The sequence below is a fragment of the Ambystoma mexicanum genome, chromosome 8 (assembly GCF_040938575.1).
Source record: "Ambystoma mexicanum isolate Mex_15411 chromosome 8, UKY_AmexF1_1, whole genome shotgun sequence".
NCBI lineage: Eukaryota > Metazoa > Chordata > Amphibia > Caudata > Ambystomatidae > Ambystoma > Ambystoma mexicanum.
This window is the reverse complement of record NC_090929.1, coordinates 381,931,567-381,952,354: the sequence shown is the minus strand read 5'-3', so window position 1 is coordinate 381,952,354 and position 20,788 is coordinate 381,931,567. Positions and strand designations below refer to the sequence as shown.

Sequence of the window (20,788 nt, the reverse complement as noted above, 5' to 3'; positions counted from 1 at the left end):
CCTCAAAGATGTATGGACATTCTCAGGGAGGCAAGAAAACCTAACACTCGATATTGTTATTCCAGTAAGTGGAAACGGTTTGTCATCTCATGCAACTCTAAGAGCATCAACCCTATTGACTGCTCTCCCACACACATCGTTTTGTACCCGACTCATTTACTTGACTCAGAGCAGCTAAGTATACCTTTAGAGAGTTAAAGACCAGGCCTTTCAGCCTACACTACAGCACAACAGAAGGTGTTGTGGTGGAAGATACCAGTTATTAAGGCTTTCATGGAGGCAGTGAAGGGAATTCACCCTCCCATTTCTAACCCAGCTCCCGGATGGGACCTAAACGTGGCGTTGACTAGATGTATGGGGTCTCCTTTCGAGCCCATGCATAGAGCAAGTCTCACCTTCAAGACTGCCTTTTTAATAGCTATTACTTCCATCAGGAGAGTAAGTGAACTACAAGCGCTCTCAGTTTTAGACCCCTTTGTAACGGTTCAGAGATAGGGAGGTTCTGCACACTCACCCTAGGTTTGCGCCTAAATTCATTTAAACGTTCCATGTGAACCAATCCATGGAACTACCAACGTTCTTTCAAAACCCTTCAAACATGGGAGAAAGAAGCCTGCTCTGCATACATCAAGTGTGTGCAGTCATGTTTTACATGGAAAGAACTCGACCACTGAGAAAGACGAATCAGTTTTTCGTTTCAGTGGCAGCAGGTAGAGAAGGAGACCGGTCTCCAAATCCACTTCTCTAGGTGGATTGTCAAATGCATCACTCTGTTACACTCTTGCTAAGAGAGAACTGCCATTCAAGCCTAGAGGGCACTTTACTCGAGGCACTGGGGCTTCCATAGCATTCATTGCAAATGTTCCCCTTGAGTCCATTTGCAAAGCGGCAACCTGGAGTTCTGTACACACCTTTACAAAACACTATTGCCTAGACACTCACTCTAGGTCTGATTCTCAGGTGGGACAAGCAGTACCAAGACATCTTTTCACTACTGTTCCTTATCACAACCCACCTCCAACTCCGGGTACTACTAGCTAGTCTATGCACAGCATGTGATTCTAAGCAGATTAACAAGCATCAGAAGACATGCATTACTTACCGTAAAAGCATTTCTGATTGTATCTGCATAGATTCACATGCGCCCACACTTCCTCTCGCTCATATGGAAGAAACATAAATGTCTTACTACTTCTCTCTTTCTGTACTCACTGACAATAGTCCTAAGGCTACCTCACGGCAGAAAAAATACAATAGGAGGGATCTCGACACATGAGGGGATTTTGGGTACACTACACGTCACGATAGCGATAGTGTTACAGGCACGCCCGTGTCGGCGTCCCCTATTGATTCTCGAAAGACACGATGCAATACTCTGCGGTGACCACTGGATGTCGGACTATATGCACAGCATGTGAATCTAAGAAGATACAATCATCAGAAATGCTTTTACTGTAAGTAATGCATGTCTTTCTTGCTCTCCCAGTCACTCGGGTGCCCCTCTCCTCCTGGCATGATCCACCCCCTTAAATTCATGTTCCCTCTATAGCCCTCTCCCATGCCCCCCTCAACCCTTGTTTTGTGTGACGCACTTTCATTTGCGATCAGGTTTTCTATGTACCTGCAGTTATTCTTCTTCTGAATAACTGCGGCTACGAGAAACGTGTGTGCTCTTAACTTGGTCCCTAGCCCCCCACCAACTCCCGAATTTCACCTGAAGTCCTCTGTATTCCCCCCCCACCCCCAACTTCTAACTTAATGACATTGCATCTCTTTTCCTTCTCCAAATGGCATGTTTCCGCCTATTCGTTTTCGGGTAGTCAGGGGCATAACTATGGTTATCTCTTGCATCGGTCAAAGAAAATGGTGGCTTTTGAATTTCTAAAAAGCCTCAAAGCACCATGGGCGATATCCCATGGGAGATATCACTATGATTTTGGGAGAAGGGGGCGCACCCTTCTCCATCAAATATTTTTTAAAAATGCACGCAATAACACCAAAACAACCACCCCCTCACGGAAATAGTCAACGCTTCGTGCCCAAGTTGTTTACTTGGTCCAATGGTCCGATTCTGTCTAGCGATTTGGGTTGTGCGCTTCAGCAAAAAGTAGACTTTTTCCTTTATAGGAAAATGAATGGGGTGCGCTTTTTTAAAATTTTATTTATTTTATTTTTATTTTATTTTTTGTGATTTGATTTTTTTTTTTTTTTGGGTGGGGATTTTTTTTTCTCTAGATACTTGCATTAAATGATCTTTTCCCCAAATGTCCAGTCCGGGGGAGGGGGGCCTGTGAGTAAAATTTGTGTCTGCAAAAGTTCAAATATGTCATTCCAGTTATTAGCAATTCAATTTTTTGGATTTCCTGTGGTGCTTGATAACACTGCACTATAATAATATACAGTTGTGTCTTTCTTTCGTAGATGGGTATTTAAGCATAGTTAAGAGTAATAACCTGGTGTGAGACAGGACTGGTAAGTGGCTGCCTGCCAAAGGCTGCCTATGGGACGAGATTGCCCACTGGAAGCATATACTGGCCCCTCCTCCATAGTGCATGATGCTGGGTAGGTAGAAGGGGTCTGCTCTGTCAGTTCATCTTAAGAGTCTCCCCTAAACCCCCGGCTGCACCCCGCCACCCCCTCTCCTCAGAGGATTAGCAGGCAGGGCAAATCCATAAGAGAAAAATCACGCCAGGGTAGGAAAGGGAAAGGAATTTAAACGTTCATTAGTTTGAAGTTAATAAGGTTTGTTTAGTAACGGTTATGTTTCCTATGAATAAAATCTCCCTGTTGGTGGTCTGAAAAGCAATTTTGGTGTCTGTCGTCCATGTAAGGGGTGACATCGGAAAGGTAGGTACTCCGGGTATCACATCTCCTGCTGCAGGAAGCTCACAAAACAGTTTTGTTTTGAAGGTTGCCTTGCGCTCTTCTGCTTACAGCTGGTGTGTGGGAAGGGGGTTGGTGAGTGTTCCCTAATGGCCCGAGGGTTGGGGAATGTGCACAAGCTACCAGGCTAGGGTTGGAAACAGTAGAGCTACTCATGCATTCGGGCATTGTGGGAGGGATAACTAATGCAATCAATGGGAGAGCATTGTTTGGAAAGGGGGAGCAAGCAATATAAAATAAATAGTTATTGTGGTTAGCATGAAGATGCATGGACAGAGTTGCTGGGACAAAGGAGTGGCAGGGCAGCACTGGTCCTATACGCATGACTTTTGCATTAAATTATTGATGCTATTTTAATCAGCTGCTTAAGGGCCATGGCCCAGGAGACTTTGTTTCAGGAGAATTGGGGATACTCTAGAGATTTGATGTTTGCGTGTTCAGCAGTGTGGTGCAGAAAAGGACTATTATGAAAGCCTTTTCTGGCATGTAAGTAAAACCTGTTTCCAGGATGTCATTTGAATCTTATCTTTCAGTTGTACGATTGTCAATCTTACAGGGAGGGGTTGTGCACAATACACTTTTACTGGTCACCGTCAGGTGCCATGCTGACATTCTTGTTGCCTTTCCTTGTGTCACAGATGTCTGATCGGAAGATATTGATCCTTTTCGGCAGCCAGACTGGGACTGCAGAAGATGCTGCGGACAGGATTGGCAGGGAAGCCATGCGTCGGCACTTCGCTTGCAAGGTGGAAGCCCTAGACAGCTACAATGTAGTAAGTTCATATTCATTCTTGTTCTTGACAAGCAGACTTTGATAATTTGCAGATCATGTTGGTTCCTGTTACTTGGCCATTGATAGCTTTATCAGTGCTGAAAAGCACTCCAGGTTTGTTTTAATTGTTTACACTTTTGAAAAAAGAAAATTGAAATATTTCTAGTCTATGGCACTTACTCTTGGGTAAAGTCTTCAATCAATACCTTCCTTATAAGCGCCACGTGTGCTACGGGTTGGGTTTACTGCCTTTTTGGGCGCATTTTCAAATGCACACTCTTAGAGCCGTAGGACAAGTGATGTAACTTGGCCCCCTGTCTGCACTGAGAATTTTACCATTCCTGAATGTGTATAATTCTAGGCGTGGTTGGACGTTTTCTCAGCTGTTCAAAGTGTACATTTCCAACTTATATTTTTCTTATTACAGCCTGTTCTAATTGGTCCGAATTAGCCAAACCCATGATTTTCCAGGAATTGATAAAATGGCTACCGTTTATGATTTCAGTAAGTCTTTTGAAGAAAATATTTATAAACATGTTGGGATAAAAGCGAGATAAGAAAGCCCAATGACGTTCAGACAAACTGATATAACACTTGTGTATTTTTTGTTTTTTTTTCATCACACATGTGTAGAGGAGCAGGTGGATACATTTTCCATAGCTCTCGCCCCCTCATCGCTGCCATACTGGAACAGCAGGAGAAGGGCTATATGTGGGACACTATGTGTTATGTCTATACCGCACTGAGTGTATGAGAGAGGTTATGCACTCAGCCATTTAGAGTGTACCCTCATACTGAAAGTGTGTCTCATGGAAGGATGTCGGCACGCACCTTTGGACATCATGGAACGTTAAGTGGAATCTGACAAGGGCAGTGTGATGTCATGAAGAAGATAAATGAACCTATACTGAAGCAATATGAAAATACTTAAGAGTGACAACGGAACTGAGGCACCAAGAGAAATATGTACCTAGAAGCTAAAATAATCGTGAACACAAAGAAGATGAAGTAACTTACTGGTCAAAAACTAAATACGCAGTAACGCAATATAGACAGGACATAAAGAGGCTTGCTATAGAGGAATATATAACGTTGCAAGAACTGCCATTATGGGGGGTGGAAATGGACGCTGGCTCATGTTGAATTCAACCAGGCTACCACTGTGAGAGACCAAGGCTGCAGAATCCGTGGCGGGAAAGCCCAGTGTGCAGAACAGCAAGGCTATGTTGGCCTAGGATGAAGGATGCTATTTAAAGGAATAATTGCAAGTCACACGGGGAGTTACACAGATTAGCCCCATTTCCTCTTAGATTAAGGAAGAAGAAAACCTATGCAATGGCCATAGTATTGGACAATTAAAAGTGTATGAAGTCTATGCAAGGTAGAGTGAGAAAGTCTCTAGAGGCAAAGAGGAGCAACATCCCCCCGCATAATTTGAAATAAATTAGCAGCTGAAATGGACAAGGCTATTCATTAGAGCCTCAGATGAAGATAGTGGTGTGCTCACACTCCCTCAAATGTTCCAGGACAGTGAGCAGGCTGCAAGGTCAATTACAGACAGAAGACTTTGGCTTATGGCTGACCGATGAAGGATGGCAGATTCATTGGGAGAACGAGGAATAATTTGACGCACTTCAAAGCACCTAGGTTTCGTTTCACGTACATGCTGCTAAAGAGCCGAAAGTCTAAGGTTTGGATGGCATGCCAACCAACTAGTGGGTCTAAGGGGCAACCTAACATACAATGTTGCATAGAGCAGTCTGCTGTTATTTTGTCCGCTATACGTATTTAGAAGTAGTTCAAGGCGTGTCCTACAGTCAAGGGGCAGCCAATGATGTATTAATTTGTATATGTTCTATATGTAGATATATTGCCTTAATCGTTCCCCTCAATAGGCTTTATGATTTGCCATGTAGGATGACATCATAGATGACGCATATTGAGGTATAAAAACTGTGTAATGAAGTTAAGGTGCGAGTGTGCATGCATCAGTTTGATGCCTGTCTGTTCTCCCTGCTTTATTAAATGAGAATAAAGTAGTACTTTGCCATATTCCTTGAGTCTGTCTGGTTATTTTGTCTGAGATCTTTATTTGTAATTCCATCTAGCACAAAAGCTCCTTCAAGGTGCTAGAGCATAAATGCAATAAAAGCCTTTTCTCTAACTTTGCAGAAAAGGTGATCCCCACGCATCTTGAATCTTTAAAGATGATTCCCATAAAATTTGAAAAGATGTGTGCTCTTGGGGAGCTCTTTTGCTTTGGTGTCAAACGTCAACATTAATTAAGTTGGAACCACTGGCCTTAAATTACAATATTCTGAAGAGACATTCAGAAGCAAAATTCTCCTTTCCCATATTTCTGCTAACTTTATTTTAATGATCATTACTCTTTTGATCAGATTATAGCGTATTTACAAATCGGGAGAAGCCATTGTGGGAACACTTTGGGGGAATAGGAAAAGCCTGGTAATTGAATTCTAATAACCTTAACAAAGTGTGATCTTCAAGCACAAAATAAGTGTTCTTCCCTGTGAGACAGCCATGGTTCAAGAGAGATGACACAGACAACAAAGGTATTTAAACCAAGCTTTATTAATGTTCAGGATGGTGTAACACCTAACTAACTATGCTATGGTGGGATTTCCCACCCTAAAGACATCTAAGGGAAGTCCAGGTTTTATAAGTCCAACATAAGTCTGTGTCAAAAACCTATGCTGTCCTTACAACTAAAAAACAACTAGGAACGAATGCTCTTAACCAAATATAAGTGTTCCAAAGTAAATGTTCTAAATTGGTAAATGGAGTTCTGTGTCAAGTTTAATATAGTTCCAACATAACCTTGTTTCACTAAAGATTGATCAAGTTCTTCTTTGGATTCACCAATATCCCCCGTTCACATTACTTACTGGTCTCTGGTCTCCCTTCCCAGAGTTCCACAGGGTAATGCACACAAAAAATGTAGTCTTGGGGTTCCCTTCCCCACGATCAGGCATTAAAGGTCACACAACATTGTGGTCTTGGAATTCCCTTTCCCAAGGTCAACTTCAAGCTACTGAACTGTTCTCCTCCACTTCACAAAAGAATATCCGGTCCATTTGACCCTTCTGTTACCTTCACCAAAGATGTACTTCTCTTTGGTGCTTTCCAATTTTTAGTGGCTCTTGGCCTGGGTGCAGTGATCAGACCACACGGTCCACCCATCACAGGTCACATAATCAGCAACCACATGTCTTCCTTGTGCTTTTCTTGATGTTGAAAATACCTGCACCAGGAAACTTCCTGGTCTAGGCACAGTTGACAGACAACACAATCCACCCATTATAGGTAATGCAACCATACGTTTCCCCAACGCTATTGCTCAATAGTTCATCAGAACACGCTTTTATTTTAGTCCAGGATTTTTCATATATTTTTCCAGTCCCCCCAAGATGCCCTTATGGTTGGTATTACTCTGACAAGAAGCTTGCTACTTGAGGAAAAGCTGCATTGACTTAGTTTCGGTTATATCACACTCTTCCTGTGGTTTAACATACAATATATGTGCAGCTTTGTGTGGGGTTAGTTTCACTTTGTACGGGCTCACTAGCCCTTTTCACAGAGTTTGGCATTCAATAATAATGTTTCGCTTTACACAGGCTCATCAGCCCCCTTCAGAGTTTGATATTCAATAATGGTACATTTTGCTTGGTACAGGCTTAACAGCCCTTCGGAGTGCCTGGAGCCACAGAGCCCTTCTAGATCCTTACTGGGTTGCTGTGCTCCACTCGGCTGCTTCCTTTCTGCCAGATAAAAGCAACTCGCCGGTTCGCTGATTGCTTACTTCCAGGTATGCCGGCCTCTGGCTTGCCTCTCCGCAATGCCTGCTCTCTGCTTTCCCTTAGACAGGGCTGCAGTTTCTCCCAAAATTCTCTGCAGCATCTCAACGTGTTGGCTTTTCGCTCATCAGCATGGCCACTTCCTGGTCTTCTCCGCGCTCTGCTCCACCTGCACCACTCGTACCTCTCTTGACACTTCTGACTTCCAGCTTTTATACTCTTGTCCATTCACAATGTGCTGCAGGTGAAACACGTTATTTCAAATTGCCTGACCTTGTTCGAGCCCATTAGTGTGACATGCCTGACCTCTCTTTGTCACAGTACCAGAGTAGAGCTCGACAATATGGCCACCAGGCCTCAAGTCGCAGAATGTAGGCTTGTGAGCGAGAGTGGCTTATATTCTCCTGAATGGAATTTGTGGATTGACTGTGTTGCTGCTGCACTAGTTGTAGTTACATTGTGGATGACCACAGGGAATACTGCGGCATTGTCGTGGGATAAAGCTGACAAGGGTTCTGCTCCCCTGGACTGTAGGTGGAACGTTCCTGCCGCAGTGTGTATGTTTTGGGAGCAAAAGTGGCTGAGTGCCTCTGCACATTGCTGAAGGTTTAAACCCACAATATGCTTGGTGTGTGTCTCGGACCCATCACGCTCCCTGGAGATAAGTGATAATATTGATGAGAACAAAGGGCATGCAACAGAAACAACCACAAATGGATTGTTTTACACCAGGGGCGCTACACACCAAGAAATCCTCCTCGCCACAACAGAACCATAAACAAGACAGGGATTTCACCACCCACAGCACACGGGGTCAGAACAGGCAGTACTATAGGCAATGACTGCCTTCCGTACCTCCTTGGCATCCAAAGTGGACGAAATAAGGATTGATGTATCACTAATGCGGCAAGACCTACGGAATTTATTGGATACAGTGACAGAACATGGTTGAAATTCTGCATCTACCTCTACCCCGCAGGCCCAGTCAAAGGATCTCATAGATCATATGAAGTATCTTGAACATAGGGTGGAAGATACAGAATGTAGGGCCAGAAAAAATAACCTTCATATTGTAAGACTGCCGGAATTGGTTATTAAGGGACGCCACGCAATATGTGGAGGATATGTTTTTACAATCGGTAGGCCCAGGTTATCTGTCATAAGAGTTTGTGATGAAAAGGGATATGCACAGAGGTTTGGTCAAGCTACCACTGCCGGGTGTCCCTCCAAGAATAGTTATCGCTAAAATGATGAACTATAAGGACAAAGAGTTGATCCCACGATATGCAAGGGAAGCTGGATGTATTTGAGAAAGGTGGCAAACAAGTGATGGTCTTTCCTGATTATACCTGGCAAGTACAATCATAATGTAGAGCCTACGAAAAGTAAAACATTTGCTACAAGGGGCGCAACTTTGATACATGCACTGTTTCCTGCAAACATAATGTGATACATGGCGAGATGCCATGACCTGGCTGTGGCAACAGGGATTAACGGACAATCTGGATGCGGACCCTCGATCGACGGGCCAAACTTTCTGATCCTACTCGGAGCGAAAACACGTGGTCCTCATTGGAGAGCAGACACATTAGATTGAGGGCTATTCGATGACCAACGCATTACAATGGAATGAGGCGGCAGGAGGGGAGGAGTTTCCTGAGGCCGGACGCAAATACTTGAAGATCCCTGTTAAGTACTTTTATAATATTTCTGGTGGGAAAGGAGTGTCTAGAATGAGAATATAGGATGCTTCGGGGAGGGCTCTGTAGCGACGGCTAAAGATGTGATGGTTGAAATGGGACAGGTCGGGGAGCAGTGGATAAGCGACGCCCCACTGCCACGGCCCACATCCTACTGGCGGATCGGTTTGTGGCTCACACTATCTAGGACCACTTATGCATGCTTTGCAGGTGGGAGGCCCGGATGCAAGGGCCCTGATGGTTGGCAGGTGGGGAGCAATGGGCTTTGGGACACTTGAATGGCCGTTTACCTGTAACACTCACCTGGTATCCACAGAGACGCCACCCAATCTGGTTGGACTGCCTTTGACCCGGATCCTTCTTCCCTGGGTTCCCACTCTGCCAAGGATCTGATCTGGAATACAGGAGTTTGGATTAGCCTAGAGTCTCCTCCTCTCTGGGCCCACCTCCCTCGCGAACCCTCAGATTCCCCGTAGAGGCTTCCTCACCTTGGATTCGGATATGGTGCGCTCTCCGTTCTGCAATTCTGTGCAGGGGTGCGTTGTGGTTGGGGCGCTTCGCCGCCGAGTTGCTTCACTGGCGCGGGCCCTTCAGTCCAGTCCTGCTGCGACTCAGTTCTTCAGGTAAGTCTTTTGCTTTGTTTATTTGTCCTTAATTGTTATTGCCCCTGTTAATGTCTTTTATCTCCCTAAGTGCGGGTGGAATGGCAGAGGCGCCATGCAGGCTGGAGCTGTTCCTGAGATGGTAGGTGACTGCGCAGAGAGCGGCGCTATGTGCGCTTTTATGATGTGCTAACCTGTTCTTCTTCTTCACAGGTCGCCGTGAGGTTCCGGATGAAGACTGGCGAAAGGATGCGGACCGGTGAGAGGAAAATGTCTGGATTCGCCGTCGAGTAAGTCTGCGGCAGATTGATGGAAGGCCACGATGAGAATAAGCCAACCGCGACTTCCACTCGGGAAGTGTTTTTTCTGAATGATGGTTTAGATGCAATGCGAACGCTTACTAATGTCGTCTTTAGTTTCCTTTCCTTCCTTCAGGTTGATTCCAGAGGAAGCGTCTGCCATGATGCCGGAGGTGCAGGACACTGGGGTGAACAACATACGCTGGATTCTCGCAGGTAAGGATGAATAATGCTGTTCTGCTTCTTCTTTCCATAGATGCAGGACCGGAATGCAGAGATCAGACCTCGGTGAACGTCGTGCTGTGAGTGCAGAGCAGCGGGAAGCGTGTTCTGCTGCACGGGCGTGGCTTTTATAGTCTGTAAGTATCCCAGGTGTCTTCAGGCCTGACCACACCCATCCATGTTGTGCTATTGCCATTGGAGATTATGGCCTCTCTATCAATAACATGAGCCTGGCGCCAAACGCGCCAGGCCTGACTCCAAGAGAGTCTTTGGGAGCATGATTGGGCCCTTGGGGCCCCGCAGGAATACTGCGATGTGGTCCAGAGGACCCGAATGCCATGACAAGGGGCTGTGGTCGTGACATTAACATTATGTTTGAATTATATCTTTTTTGGGTGTTATTCAGGGGTTGTTATATGGGGGGTTATATTACACTAATTGTTGACGGGAAAGAAGCTGCTGATGGCAGTGACTGGGTCTGATGGCAGATCTGATGGGAGAAACCATGGAAGGTTAGGTGGGACTAAAGGATCCGACAAAGTGGCAGAAAGGCTTGTGTGGACCCTTGCTGTTTAAGGTGAGGGAGACCGATCTATTCTACTACAATACCATTACCAGTTAAGTGCACGGCTTGCAATGTAATGGGTTTAATTAATTTTGCTCAAAGATGTGGGGTGGGTATAGCATTCCTTCAGGATACGCACTTGCTCCAGAATAAACCCGACAAGTTATTGCGGAAATGGGATGGTGTGGGTGGTGGCTCCTCCTATTCCATGTATGCCTTGGGCGTTTTGATATGGCTCACTAAGATGCATACTGACCCGGAAAGAAGGTTTGTTATAATATGTGGCTGCCTGGAAGGCAAGGAACTGTGCCTTATTAAATCCTATGTTTCTAATGTGCCTAATGCTGATTCCCCTCTCCCCGAAATTGTTAAATGTGTGGTGTAGGTAAAGACCATGTTGGCATATATGAAGTATGACCTATTTGGGTAGAACGGTGTCAGATCATTCGCCCCGGATAACGTGGCTTCATTTTCAGGCTCACCGGAACAGAATACCCACGTGGAGAGTCCGTGCGGAGGGTCTCAGCGAAGCTGCCTATAGATAAGTGTTGGGGGTACAAATCATTGAATATATTGATGTAAATGAGGGTTCAGTTGATGATGCAGCTTGGAATGCGATTCCTTCAAATTGGTGAAAAGGGGGATAAGTATGTCCAACACACATCAGGGGAGATCTTTGGTAGGAAAACCCTTTGCAGGTATTGAAAAGAGAGATTGAGGAAACTGAAAATGTTAACATTTGTATTTGTATTTTGCATTTATTTTATTTGTATTGCGCACCTGGCCCAAAGGCATCTGGGCGCATTTTTTAAAGGTACATGGTTACAGAAAACAAGACAGTGCAAAGAATGTGCAGGGTGGCAAATGCCGACCTGCGTACAATCATAAATACAGGTATACAGGTAAGGTTACATACAAAGCACAAATTTACAGAGGGATACAACTATAGTACAGTTGTCTTACGTGGTGCTGCATGTTTAAGAGTAAGTAGTAGCATGGTCCTGGGCAAAGAGCCTGATTTTTGCTTTACACTTGAATGAGTGCTAGGATGGGTCAGCTCTGAGTGAGTTAGGAAGTGTGTTCCATAATTTGGCAGCGAGGACTGGAAAGCTAGTCCCACCTGCTTTTTGTAGCTTGAATCTGGGTGTGGCTAAGGTGTGTGTCTGGGCTGATCTCAGCGGGCAGGATGAGGAATGGGGAATGAAGCATTTGGCTAAGTAGGCGGGTTCTAGGTTAGATTGGCACTTGTAGTTGAGTGTGATGGTTTTGAGTGATATTATGTGGGCCACAGGCAGCCAGTGTAAACTGTGCCTGGTGTCAGATATGTGAGACTTTCTGGGGATGTTAAGAGCTGCTCTAATAGCATTATTCTGTGTTACTTGCAGTTTGTTAATGTTCCTTTGGCTGGTCCCAAGGTATGGGCATTAGAGTAGTCAATTTTGACCATAATGAGGGTTCTTGCCAGGATGATTTAGTTAGCCGCCGTGAGGAAAGGTCTGCATGCTGTGATGAGCTTGCAAGTGTAGGCTGAAGCTGAAGCCACAGGAAAGTGGAGTTCTATATGTTGACATGGGAGGCACTGGGCATTCGTAATCACAGCATATATGTTAGTACAGAACAAAGTACCATGCGATTGAAGGTTTCCTGCATGCCTTTGATAATGGTTTTATAACCACAATCAATGAGGGAGACATTGGTCATCACTGTATCAAAACCATGCAAGGATTTCACTGAAATGGGGTCTTATCGCACTTTGAATTTTAACCATCTGTGTTCAATAACGACTAAGTGCTTTCATAGCTGATAGGCTACAGCAGGTTTATTTATTTTATTTATTTCTTTTGATATAGCACCCAAACCCAGAGATATCACAGCGCTTGTACATAGTAAGTGGTTACAGACACAAATAGGTGATCAACATAGTTCATTATATGTTTATACATATTTGAAGCATGGGGTCAAAGAACTGGTACATTATGATCAGGCCGGATTAATTCCGGGCACAAACACCATGTAAGAGCCCATACTATGGATGAGGGGCAATCCTGTGCTGTAGAATCGTTTGATACTGAAAAAGCATTAGACTCTTTGAGGTGGGAGTGGATGTGGGCAGTTCTAGACAAGTTCAATATTGTCACAGTGCTAAACCGCTGGATTAAACTGCTGTAAACCTCTTTCAGAGTTAACAGGTTGTCCCCGATTTTGTTTGCTATGATATCAGAACCACTAGCATCTGCGCTTGGGTGGGATATGGAGGAGGCTGGAATACGTTTGAGGGGTAACCCATGTGATCTTGCTATAGGTAAATGTATAGGTAGGCTTCTTGCACAAGAAACACTATGTAAGGTGTGTTGGGGGCTGGCTGTTGCTTTTTGTGGATTTAAGTGTATTTACCTTGGATTTGGAAAATCAATTTTTTGGCTTGTAAAATGCCTTCTGGAGGGACGATTTATGAGTTTCAATTACATTTTTTGGGGCTGGTTGTTTTCAGAGGGAATTAACAGCTGAGGTCTCTAAACTAGTCCGATCTATAAGTGTCTCATCCAAACCGGTATCGCCCTGCTCATCCAGAGCCATTAAAGACAACATCTCCTCCTCCCTCGCTCCGGCTCTTGATGACTTCTGAAACCACTCCTTAGCCTCTGGCTCTTTCCCTTCCTCTCTCAAGCACTCCCTTGTGCAACCCCTCCTAAAATAGCCTTCAGCCGACCACTCATGTCCGGCCGACTACTGTCCTATCTCTACTGCACCCTTCCTTGGGAAACTCCTGGAGAAGTTGGTCTTCCCCCAACTGATCAACACACTGAGCTCGCTTGTCATTTACATGACCATCAATCTGGATTCCGAGCATCCGAAGAACTGCTCACATACCTTGACTAACTTTCCTGTTATTCTCATTCACATCTCTTCCGCCTTTGACAAAGTCAACCATTCTATTCTCACAAATCTGCTCCATCGTACCCATGATATCTCAGACCTGGCACTGGATTGGTTGACCTCCTTCCACACTGATCGCCTTTCCAGGTGAGCCTGGGCTCCTTCTTCTTCTCCTCCTCCTCCTCCTCCATCACCACTGTCTCTACATGTGGTGATCTCCAGGGCTCCATTCTCTTGCCTTTTCAACATCTACCTTGCACCTCTTAAACACCTGATCTCTGCCTTCTCTCCTAATTTCCAGTGCTATGCAGATGATCCACAACTCTTCAAGCTCATTTAAAAAATGGAAACAGGCGTCCCCTCTTCAGAAAGAACATGGCATGATAACCTGTTCTGTTTATTTTTTTTGTTGCCACTTTGAGAGTTCGCAGACATCGCTTTTTGCTCACAGATGGGAAATACCATTTGCATATCAGTCTTTCTCCCGCCTACATGGGCAGTCCAGCACTGAAATGCTATGACAATTCCCTTCTGAACAAGAGTACCAACAGCACCAACAGCAACTCCATACACGTGCTTCAGCCTTGTTGGGTCTCATCGGTGAGATGGAGCTGTGCCTCTGCGGTGGAGCTGTGCCTCTGCTGTTGGTACTCTTGTTCAGAAGGGAATTGTCAGTGGTTTGCCTCCACCCTGCACCTACCTGTTGGGCGGTAGACTACACCCCTCTTCGCCCATGCACTTCTATGTTGCCTCCCCAACAGGCACCACTGGCACTTCCCCCTCCCCCCGCCAACCTCCGGGGGACCCTAATAGCACTTACCCCCACCCCTCTTTTTCCTTTCACTGCACTTGCACGCTTTGAATGTCACAAGGCCCAGTAGGACCGCTTTTTGTGTCTATCTATTCATTTCTCAATTTTCAATGTTTATTTGCACCCGTGTTCCCTTCCCTTTTGCCTTGTGGCGCCTTGAAACACTATCTTGCTGTACAAGCCCCTGCCCCCAAAGTAACGTATTGGGGGTAAAGACATGAAAAAATGGGCCAGCACAGAATTGGCTGTCCTGGCCAGATTGAAAATGACGTACAAGAATGGGAATATGTCAAACAGGACGGAATGAGCGATTTTATTGGAAGACTTGCTATACCCCTCAGATGTAAGGCCCCCATGAGAACTTCAGTAGTTGGTTATTACAGATAGTGAGGAGGTGAAAACAGGTACTTGGGCACCTTAATTTGTTAGAGTATCCGATTACCTGACGGTAATGAAACGGCATGGATCATATGTTGATATTATTGGGGATGGGGGAAATGGGTGGGTAGTTGGTAGTGTACTAGATCAGTGTTTTCACTTTCCCTATTAGTATAAAGCTCTCACCATGCCTGTGCCTTGTGCTTACTGTTTAAGCCCTTGACGTGCATGTGTAGGCCTGGTGTTAGGGTCTTTCAGCGTTTGTAATTGAAATCACTCCCCAGCCCTTGGAGTGGGTGCGGATGGGCTGTTCTACAAAAAGAAAGCTTAATGGCTTTTCTTAAGTGGTCATTTAGTTTTTCAGCTCCCCAGCTTCCCTCACTGGCTGACTTTCTTCATTCTACTATTAGGAAACATATTCTCCATTATAATATATATATGTACATCCCAGCTGACCTCCTAACCAAAGTATTTTAGCTATGTTACATTGAAATGATTAGCCCCATTTCGTATCTTGTATATTAATTGGTTGGTAAGATGTGTGTTTCTGCGATTCAAAACTACACCTTCTGAATCTGGTTGTGCCCCAAAAAACATTTAAAATCTTTCCCTGACCTTTTGCTCCTAAAAACCAAAAACGACACCAGATCGATGAAATCTTGTTATATATGTAGTATGTTGTCTCAGATGTAGTCCAAGGAGCCCCCAAACATCTTGACATGGGCCCCTGCTTATCTTATGCAGGCCCAGGAATCGACACCAGTGAAGCACCAAGTGAAAACAAAAACATGTGGATGATGTCAACTACACTAGCTGCTATGTGCTTGGCTGGACTCATAGAAACAACATCATTGCGTCTGTGAGCTCCTATGTGTGTCAGTGTGCTGTACTTTACAATGGCACAAGGACGTAAAGATGCAACTTGAATGGGAAATTAACAGCACTGAACAGCAGAACGCCTGCCGGACTCCTAGCAGGGCCATCCCCTACTCTGCCCCTCCCCCCCCCCAATCTCTGAGGGTCCAAGACATAGATGCAGTGGTTACATTATTCTTAATAATCACACAGACAATTCGTATATCATTTGGGAATACAAGATCACATTTATTGAAGTCATACACAATTTGGGGGTGGTCCAGCCTTAAGGTAAGCTATTTCCTTCGACTTCTAAGTGGCCCTTTAGGGTTTAACCCGGGCTTGCAATAGTATTGTCCCGGATGACACCTGTCACTTCCGGTTTTGCAGAGTAGTGGACGTCCGCCTCTGGTTATCAACTGCCAAGCAGTAATTTCCCGGGACCGCTGAATCTTGTTGACTAGGAGTCTCAACTGTCCATAAGGGACTCGGTGCCCGTCGTTCGAATTTGGCTCGAGTGCAGCCATCAGGAAACTGCTCATGGCCGAAACCGCAGCATCAAACTTCTCCCTGGATAGGACCGCCCTGGTAACTCTGCCACGTTTTGGGGTTGCCCTGCCCCAACAACGTACCAACCTTATCTACCTGCATCCACACTCCCCGTCTCTCATTAGCACATCCTGGCCATTTTAGAGCTGCGAACACACCATAAATTAACTTTTGCTGTATGCTGTCTGACTGCCCATCAGTCATTTCTATAACCTTTGTATGGATCACTCGTGTCTCAGTTCTTGTGAGAACGGCTCACCTCTGGTGTCTGACCACCAGGTCAGTACTCCCTTAAATATAAAAAAAGGTAGCAAGCGCTCCTCTCCAGAAAGAACATGGCATGATAACCTGTTCTGAGATGAGTTTGCAGCACATGCTTTTTGCTCACTGTACCTTTCACAGATGGGAAAATATCAATTTGCATATCAGTCTTTGTCCCGCCCACATGGGCAGTCCAGCTACAAAATACTATGGCAATTCCTCTCTGAACAAGAGTACCAACAGCAACCCCATACACATGTTTCAGCCTTGTTGGGCCTCATCAGTGAGGTGAAGCTGTGCCTCTCTGAGCACAGTGAGCAGGGAGTCCACGTCTGGTTGCCCCCAGGTAACTCAGGATGACCAACCCCAAGTTCCTTGCAAATATTTCAAAAAAGGTAGCAGGTGCTCCTCTCCAGAAAGAACATGGCATGATGACCTGTTCTGAGATGAGAGTTTGCAGTACACGCTTTTTGCTCACTGTACCTTGCCATAGCATTTCGGTGCTGGACTGCCCATGTGGGCAGGACAAAGACTGATATGCAAATTGATATTTCCCATCTGTGAAAGGTACAGTGAGCAAAAAGCATGTGCTGCAAACTCATCTCAGAACAGGTTATCATGCCATGTTCTTTCTGGAGTGGAGCGCCTGCTACCTTTTTTGAAATCAGTACTCCCTCAACACTGGCCCTATAGTTTTGGGCCAATATTTTCACCATCCCTCCCTTTGGGTGTCCATTCCACATAGTGCAAAGCACCTGAAAACAATCATTTGGTCGTAACAAGTTTTATGCTTTTGGTCTGTGTACCTTCCAGGCTTGTGTTGTGTTAATTTAATATTCCAATGACTGTGCAAAGTACTTCGGCAAGGCCTCACTTGGCCTAACTGTATTTCATACTTCTAATCGTAAGCCTTCTCTGAAATATTTGTATTACAATTCAATCTTACTGCTTAGCCTGTAACCCGTGGGAGTGTCCCACACTGTACCAAACATCTGGGCCCTTCTGCAGTGCCCATGGCCTGGGTGACACCAGTCAGTAGTGTGGTTGTATTCCAGTGTAGTAGGGAACCCAGGGGTATCACTTTGCTGCAAAGTGTTGCACATATTCACCTACTATTACCATACCAACATAGTCTGTACTTCTATATCTGCTTCTGAAAATTGAGGAGCTCAGTCGACCATGGCTGCATATTCACCTGCAGCATGCAGTTCCCAAACACAAATTGCTGCAGCGAGCGCTCAACCCCAAGAGCTATCCAAGCTCTTGAAACCAGACGTTAACATGTTAGTGCTGTCTTTTCAACACTTTATTAATTTTACAAAATAATCGACAAGTAACTAATACAAGCTTCATGTAATATCAGTTACAATTCCTTTCTGAACAATCAATGAGTACACTAACACAACTTAAGAATCCTATGATACAGGCTTGTTCTATAATAACTGTAATATGGCACAATCCCCACTAACATACATTGGGCCTCATTACAACTCAGGCGTTAAGGGTTAACGCCGTTGTTAACCCTTAACGCCTGATTCCGATTTTAACGGCTGCTTTTAGCAGCCGTTAAAATCCATGGCGCTAACCTGCCATGATGCTAATTACGCCACCGTAATTTACGGTGGCGTAATTAGCGCCTTCCCCACTCCCATTATGCCCTATGGGGCAAAAATGGGAATGGGGAGGGAAAATGGGAAATGGGGATTTACCGCCCCACTCACCTTGGAATGGGGCGGTAAATCCGCCATCCACCATGGTGTAAACGTAGTTTACACCATGGTGGTAAAGTTGGCGCAATTAGCGCCTGGGTCGTAATGACCCCCATTGTCCTTGAACATAATACCCACAGAACACATCGAAGACACAACATTGAAAAAAAGAAAGAGAAAAGAAAGAGAAAAAAGAAAAAAAAGAATTTTACACATACACCCCCTCAACCAGAATTCCTCCACTAACATACTTCACACGCAAGTAGAGCTGTCTTTTCAGCCTTTCTGATCTTTAAAGGAGCCCTACATTGGTGTGCCTTCAATATTGTTCCCACAGTATGCCCTCCCTAATGTCATTGATACCGACCGAGAAATGTTCTCCAGCTGAGCACTGGGCTGTCATACCTTATTTATCAGTAGCCCACCATAATAGCTGGTGTGCCAACCTTTTAGCCGTAACATGCTTTCTCTGCTCACATTTCCCAAGCATCATTGTATCCTTAAATAATATCTATTGCAAGGCCCTGGGCCAACTGAAGCCCCAGTAACAAGTGTGCACCTTCCACTCCAAGGGCTAAGACCATCTTTTGCAAAATATTACCATTGCACTTAAAACTTTGTCAATTCTTACCTTGGAATTAAAAACAGGCTTTCCTGGGCGTCCATCTACATTGTGGTACGTGCTGTTAGGAATTTGGGAGTGGCAGGTGTGTACACTCCCCCTGGATAGGTGATCCTCTACTAAATGCGTTTGGTACCGTCTCACTTCTTTAGAACTGCAGATATTCTGACAGAGCATGCCTAGATCTGTGTGCCTTCAAGCATTGTGTTGTAATTTTATATGCATTTATTGCTGTGTGACAAAGCACTTCCCGTAAGGCTAAATTTGCCTGACTGCACTCCTAGTAAACCTTTATTTCTTATGGTTGTATTTCTGTTGCGCTTTGCATTACTACCATTACTTTATACCTTCTTGCAGCGCTCTCTCTATCTCTATCTCTATCTAAGATTAACCCGGCTTCTCTCTCTAATATACCAAATATTCAGGTGCTACATCCTTATCCTCAGAGTGGGGGTTTGTACCATCCCTGTGCTGTATTGACTAATTCCTTAGTTGGCCTTTCGAAAAAAAACTGTTCTGGCACTGAAAATGCCATAATATCCTTAAAGTAGCCAAGGTATCCATAGTATCATGTACTATTGAAGTCTTGTTGATCAACCTGTAACAATGTACATGCTTACCACCTTTTGGGCCCCTAATTGTACATAAAAACCATAATTGTAAATTGTTAGTGCACTCAAGCTATACATCCGGTTTTACCGCTGAGCCTGTACCTCGTGGGAGTATTCCACACCTTACCACAATTCTGGGTACTTCTGCAGTACTCATGGCCATACTACTGAGACCAACCTGAGGCAGTCCTCCGATATCTCAGTTTCCTATGACAACACATAAACCTTAGTCTTTAATATTGACACTGCACGTATTTGAACAATTCCCCCCAATTGGCCCCATTGGTGATGATGGACCCTCTGGTGGGTCAGTAAGTTTCATTTCCTTTATTCTTTCGTTCCTACTACCTGACCCTCCTAATGATACGGGGGAGGAGGGTTCTAAATGGCAACCTCGTGTTGCAATGCCGAAGGTCTGGCGACCACCATAATTTATCAATTACCGCCAGCATTGGTCAGCAAAATGTTACCCTGGAGAAATATATATGAGGGGGACCAAGGTAAATTCTCTCATTACCTTGGTGTTTTATGGGGCGTTGGCCCTGCTCAGACCCTTCACACCCCAGCCCCAATCTTTCTACCGGAAGATCTAAATATACAGCGCTAGCGCAAACAGCGTGGGAATGTGTGGGTGCGAAAAAAACTGAAAAACATACATTTTTCATGAATACCTACCATACCTGTTTAAATTCAAGGGGCCCTAAATCCTTCCTTGTTTCAGCTCCTCTGATGCTGCGCTGCCGATAGGTCAAGCCCTCCCAACGACAGGCGCACACACATGCTACAGCGCATGTACCAGTGCATCCCATACAGTTACCTTTAAACCATACCCCATTGGTTGCTCTTTCATTTGTGCCCATTTGTCAGCTGTACTTAATGCAACTGTGGTGTGTAAAGTCTATTGCCTAAAAACATCTAACTTGATATGGGGCGCAACTCCATTCCCTGCTGTTCCCTCAGCATCCCTTGCATCGTATGATATTCATAAAAACCCTACATAGAAGTACAAGCCTCTCGCGCCAAGCATAGGCCGGGGCCCCTGTTGAAGTCTCGTCCCTGCAAGCAATATACATGAGGCGCAGTGGCTCTTGGAATCCCGTGCTCAGAAAGATTCTTTGCATATGTTAAAACATCCTTCTGATCCATGCCATAATCAATGGTATCCTTTTTTTAAAAATAACTTTATTAATTTCCAAAAACAATAAACCATGCACCTCAACATGGTGCATAATAAACTTCAAACCCCTCCCTCGCCCG

At 44.9% G+C, this 20,788-nt stretch overlaps 1 protein-coding gene across 2 annotated transcripts in view; it reads left to right on the top strand.

The window, feature by feature from the left end:
* The window catches only part of NDOR1 (NADPH dependent diflavin oxidoreductase 1), a 667,841-nt gene that overhangs the window by 52,582 nt on the left and 594,471 nt on the right, over positions 1–20,788 (top strand). The window contains exon 2 of one of the 2 annotated variants that reach the window (XM_069609846.1): positions 3,522–3,656. In XM_069609846.1, the coding sequence (XP_069465947.1) occupies positions 3,522–3,656 (135 nt within the window). Of the gene's footprint in view, positions 1–3,521; positions 3,657–20,788 lie in introns of those variants that run through there. The other variant, XM_069609847.1, reaches the window with a different exon arrangement.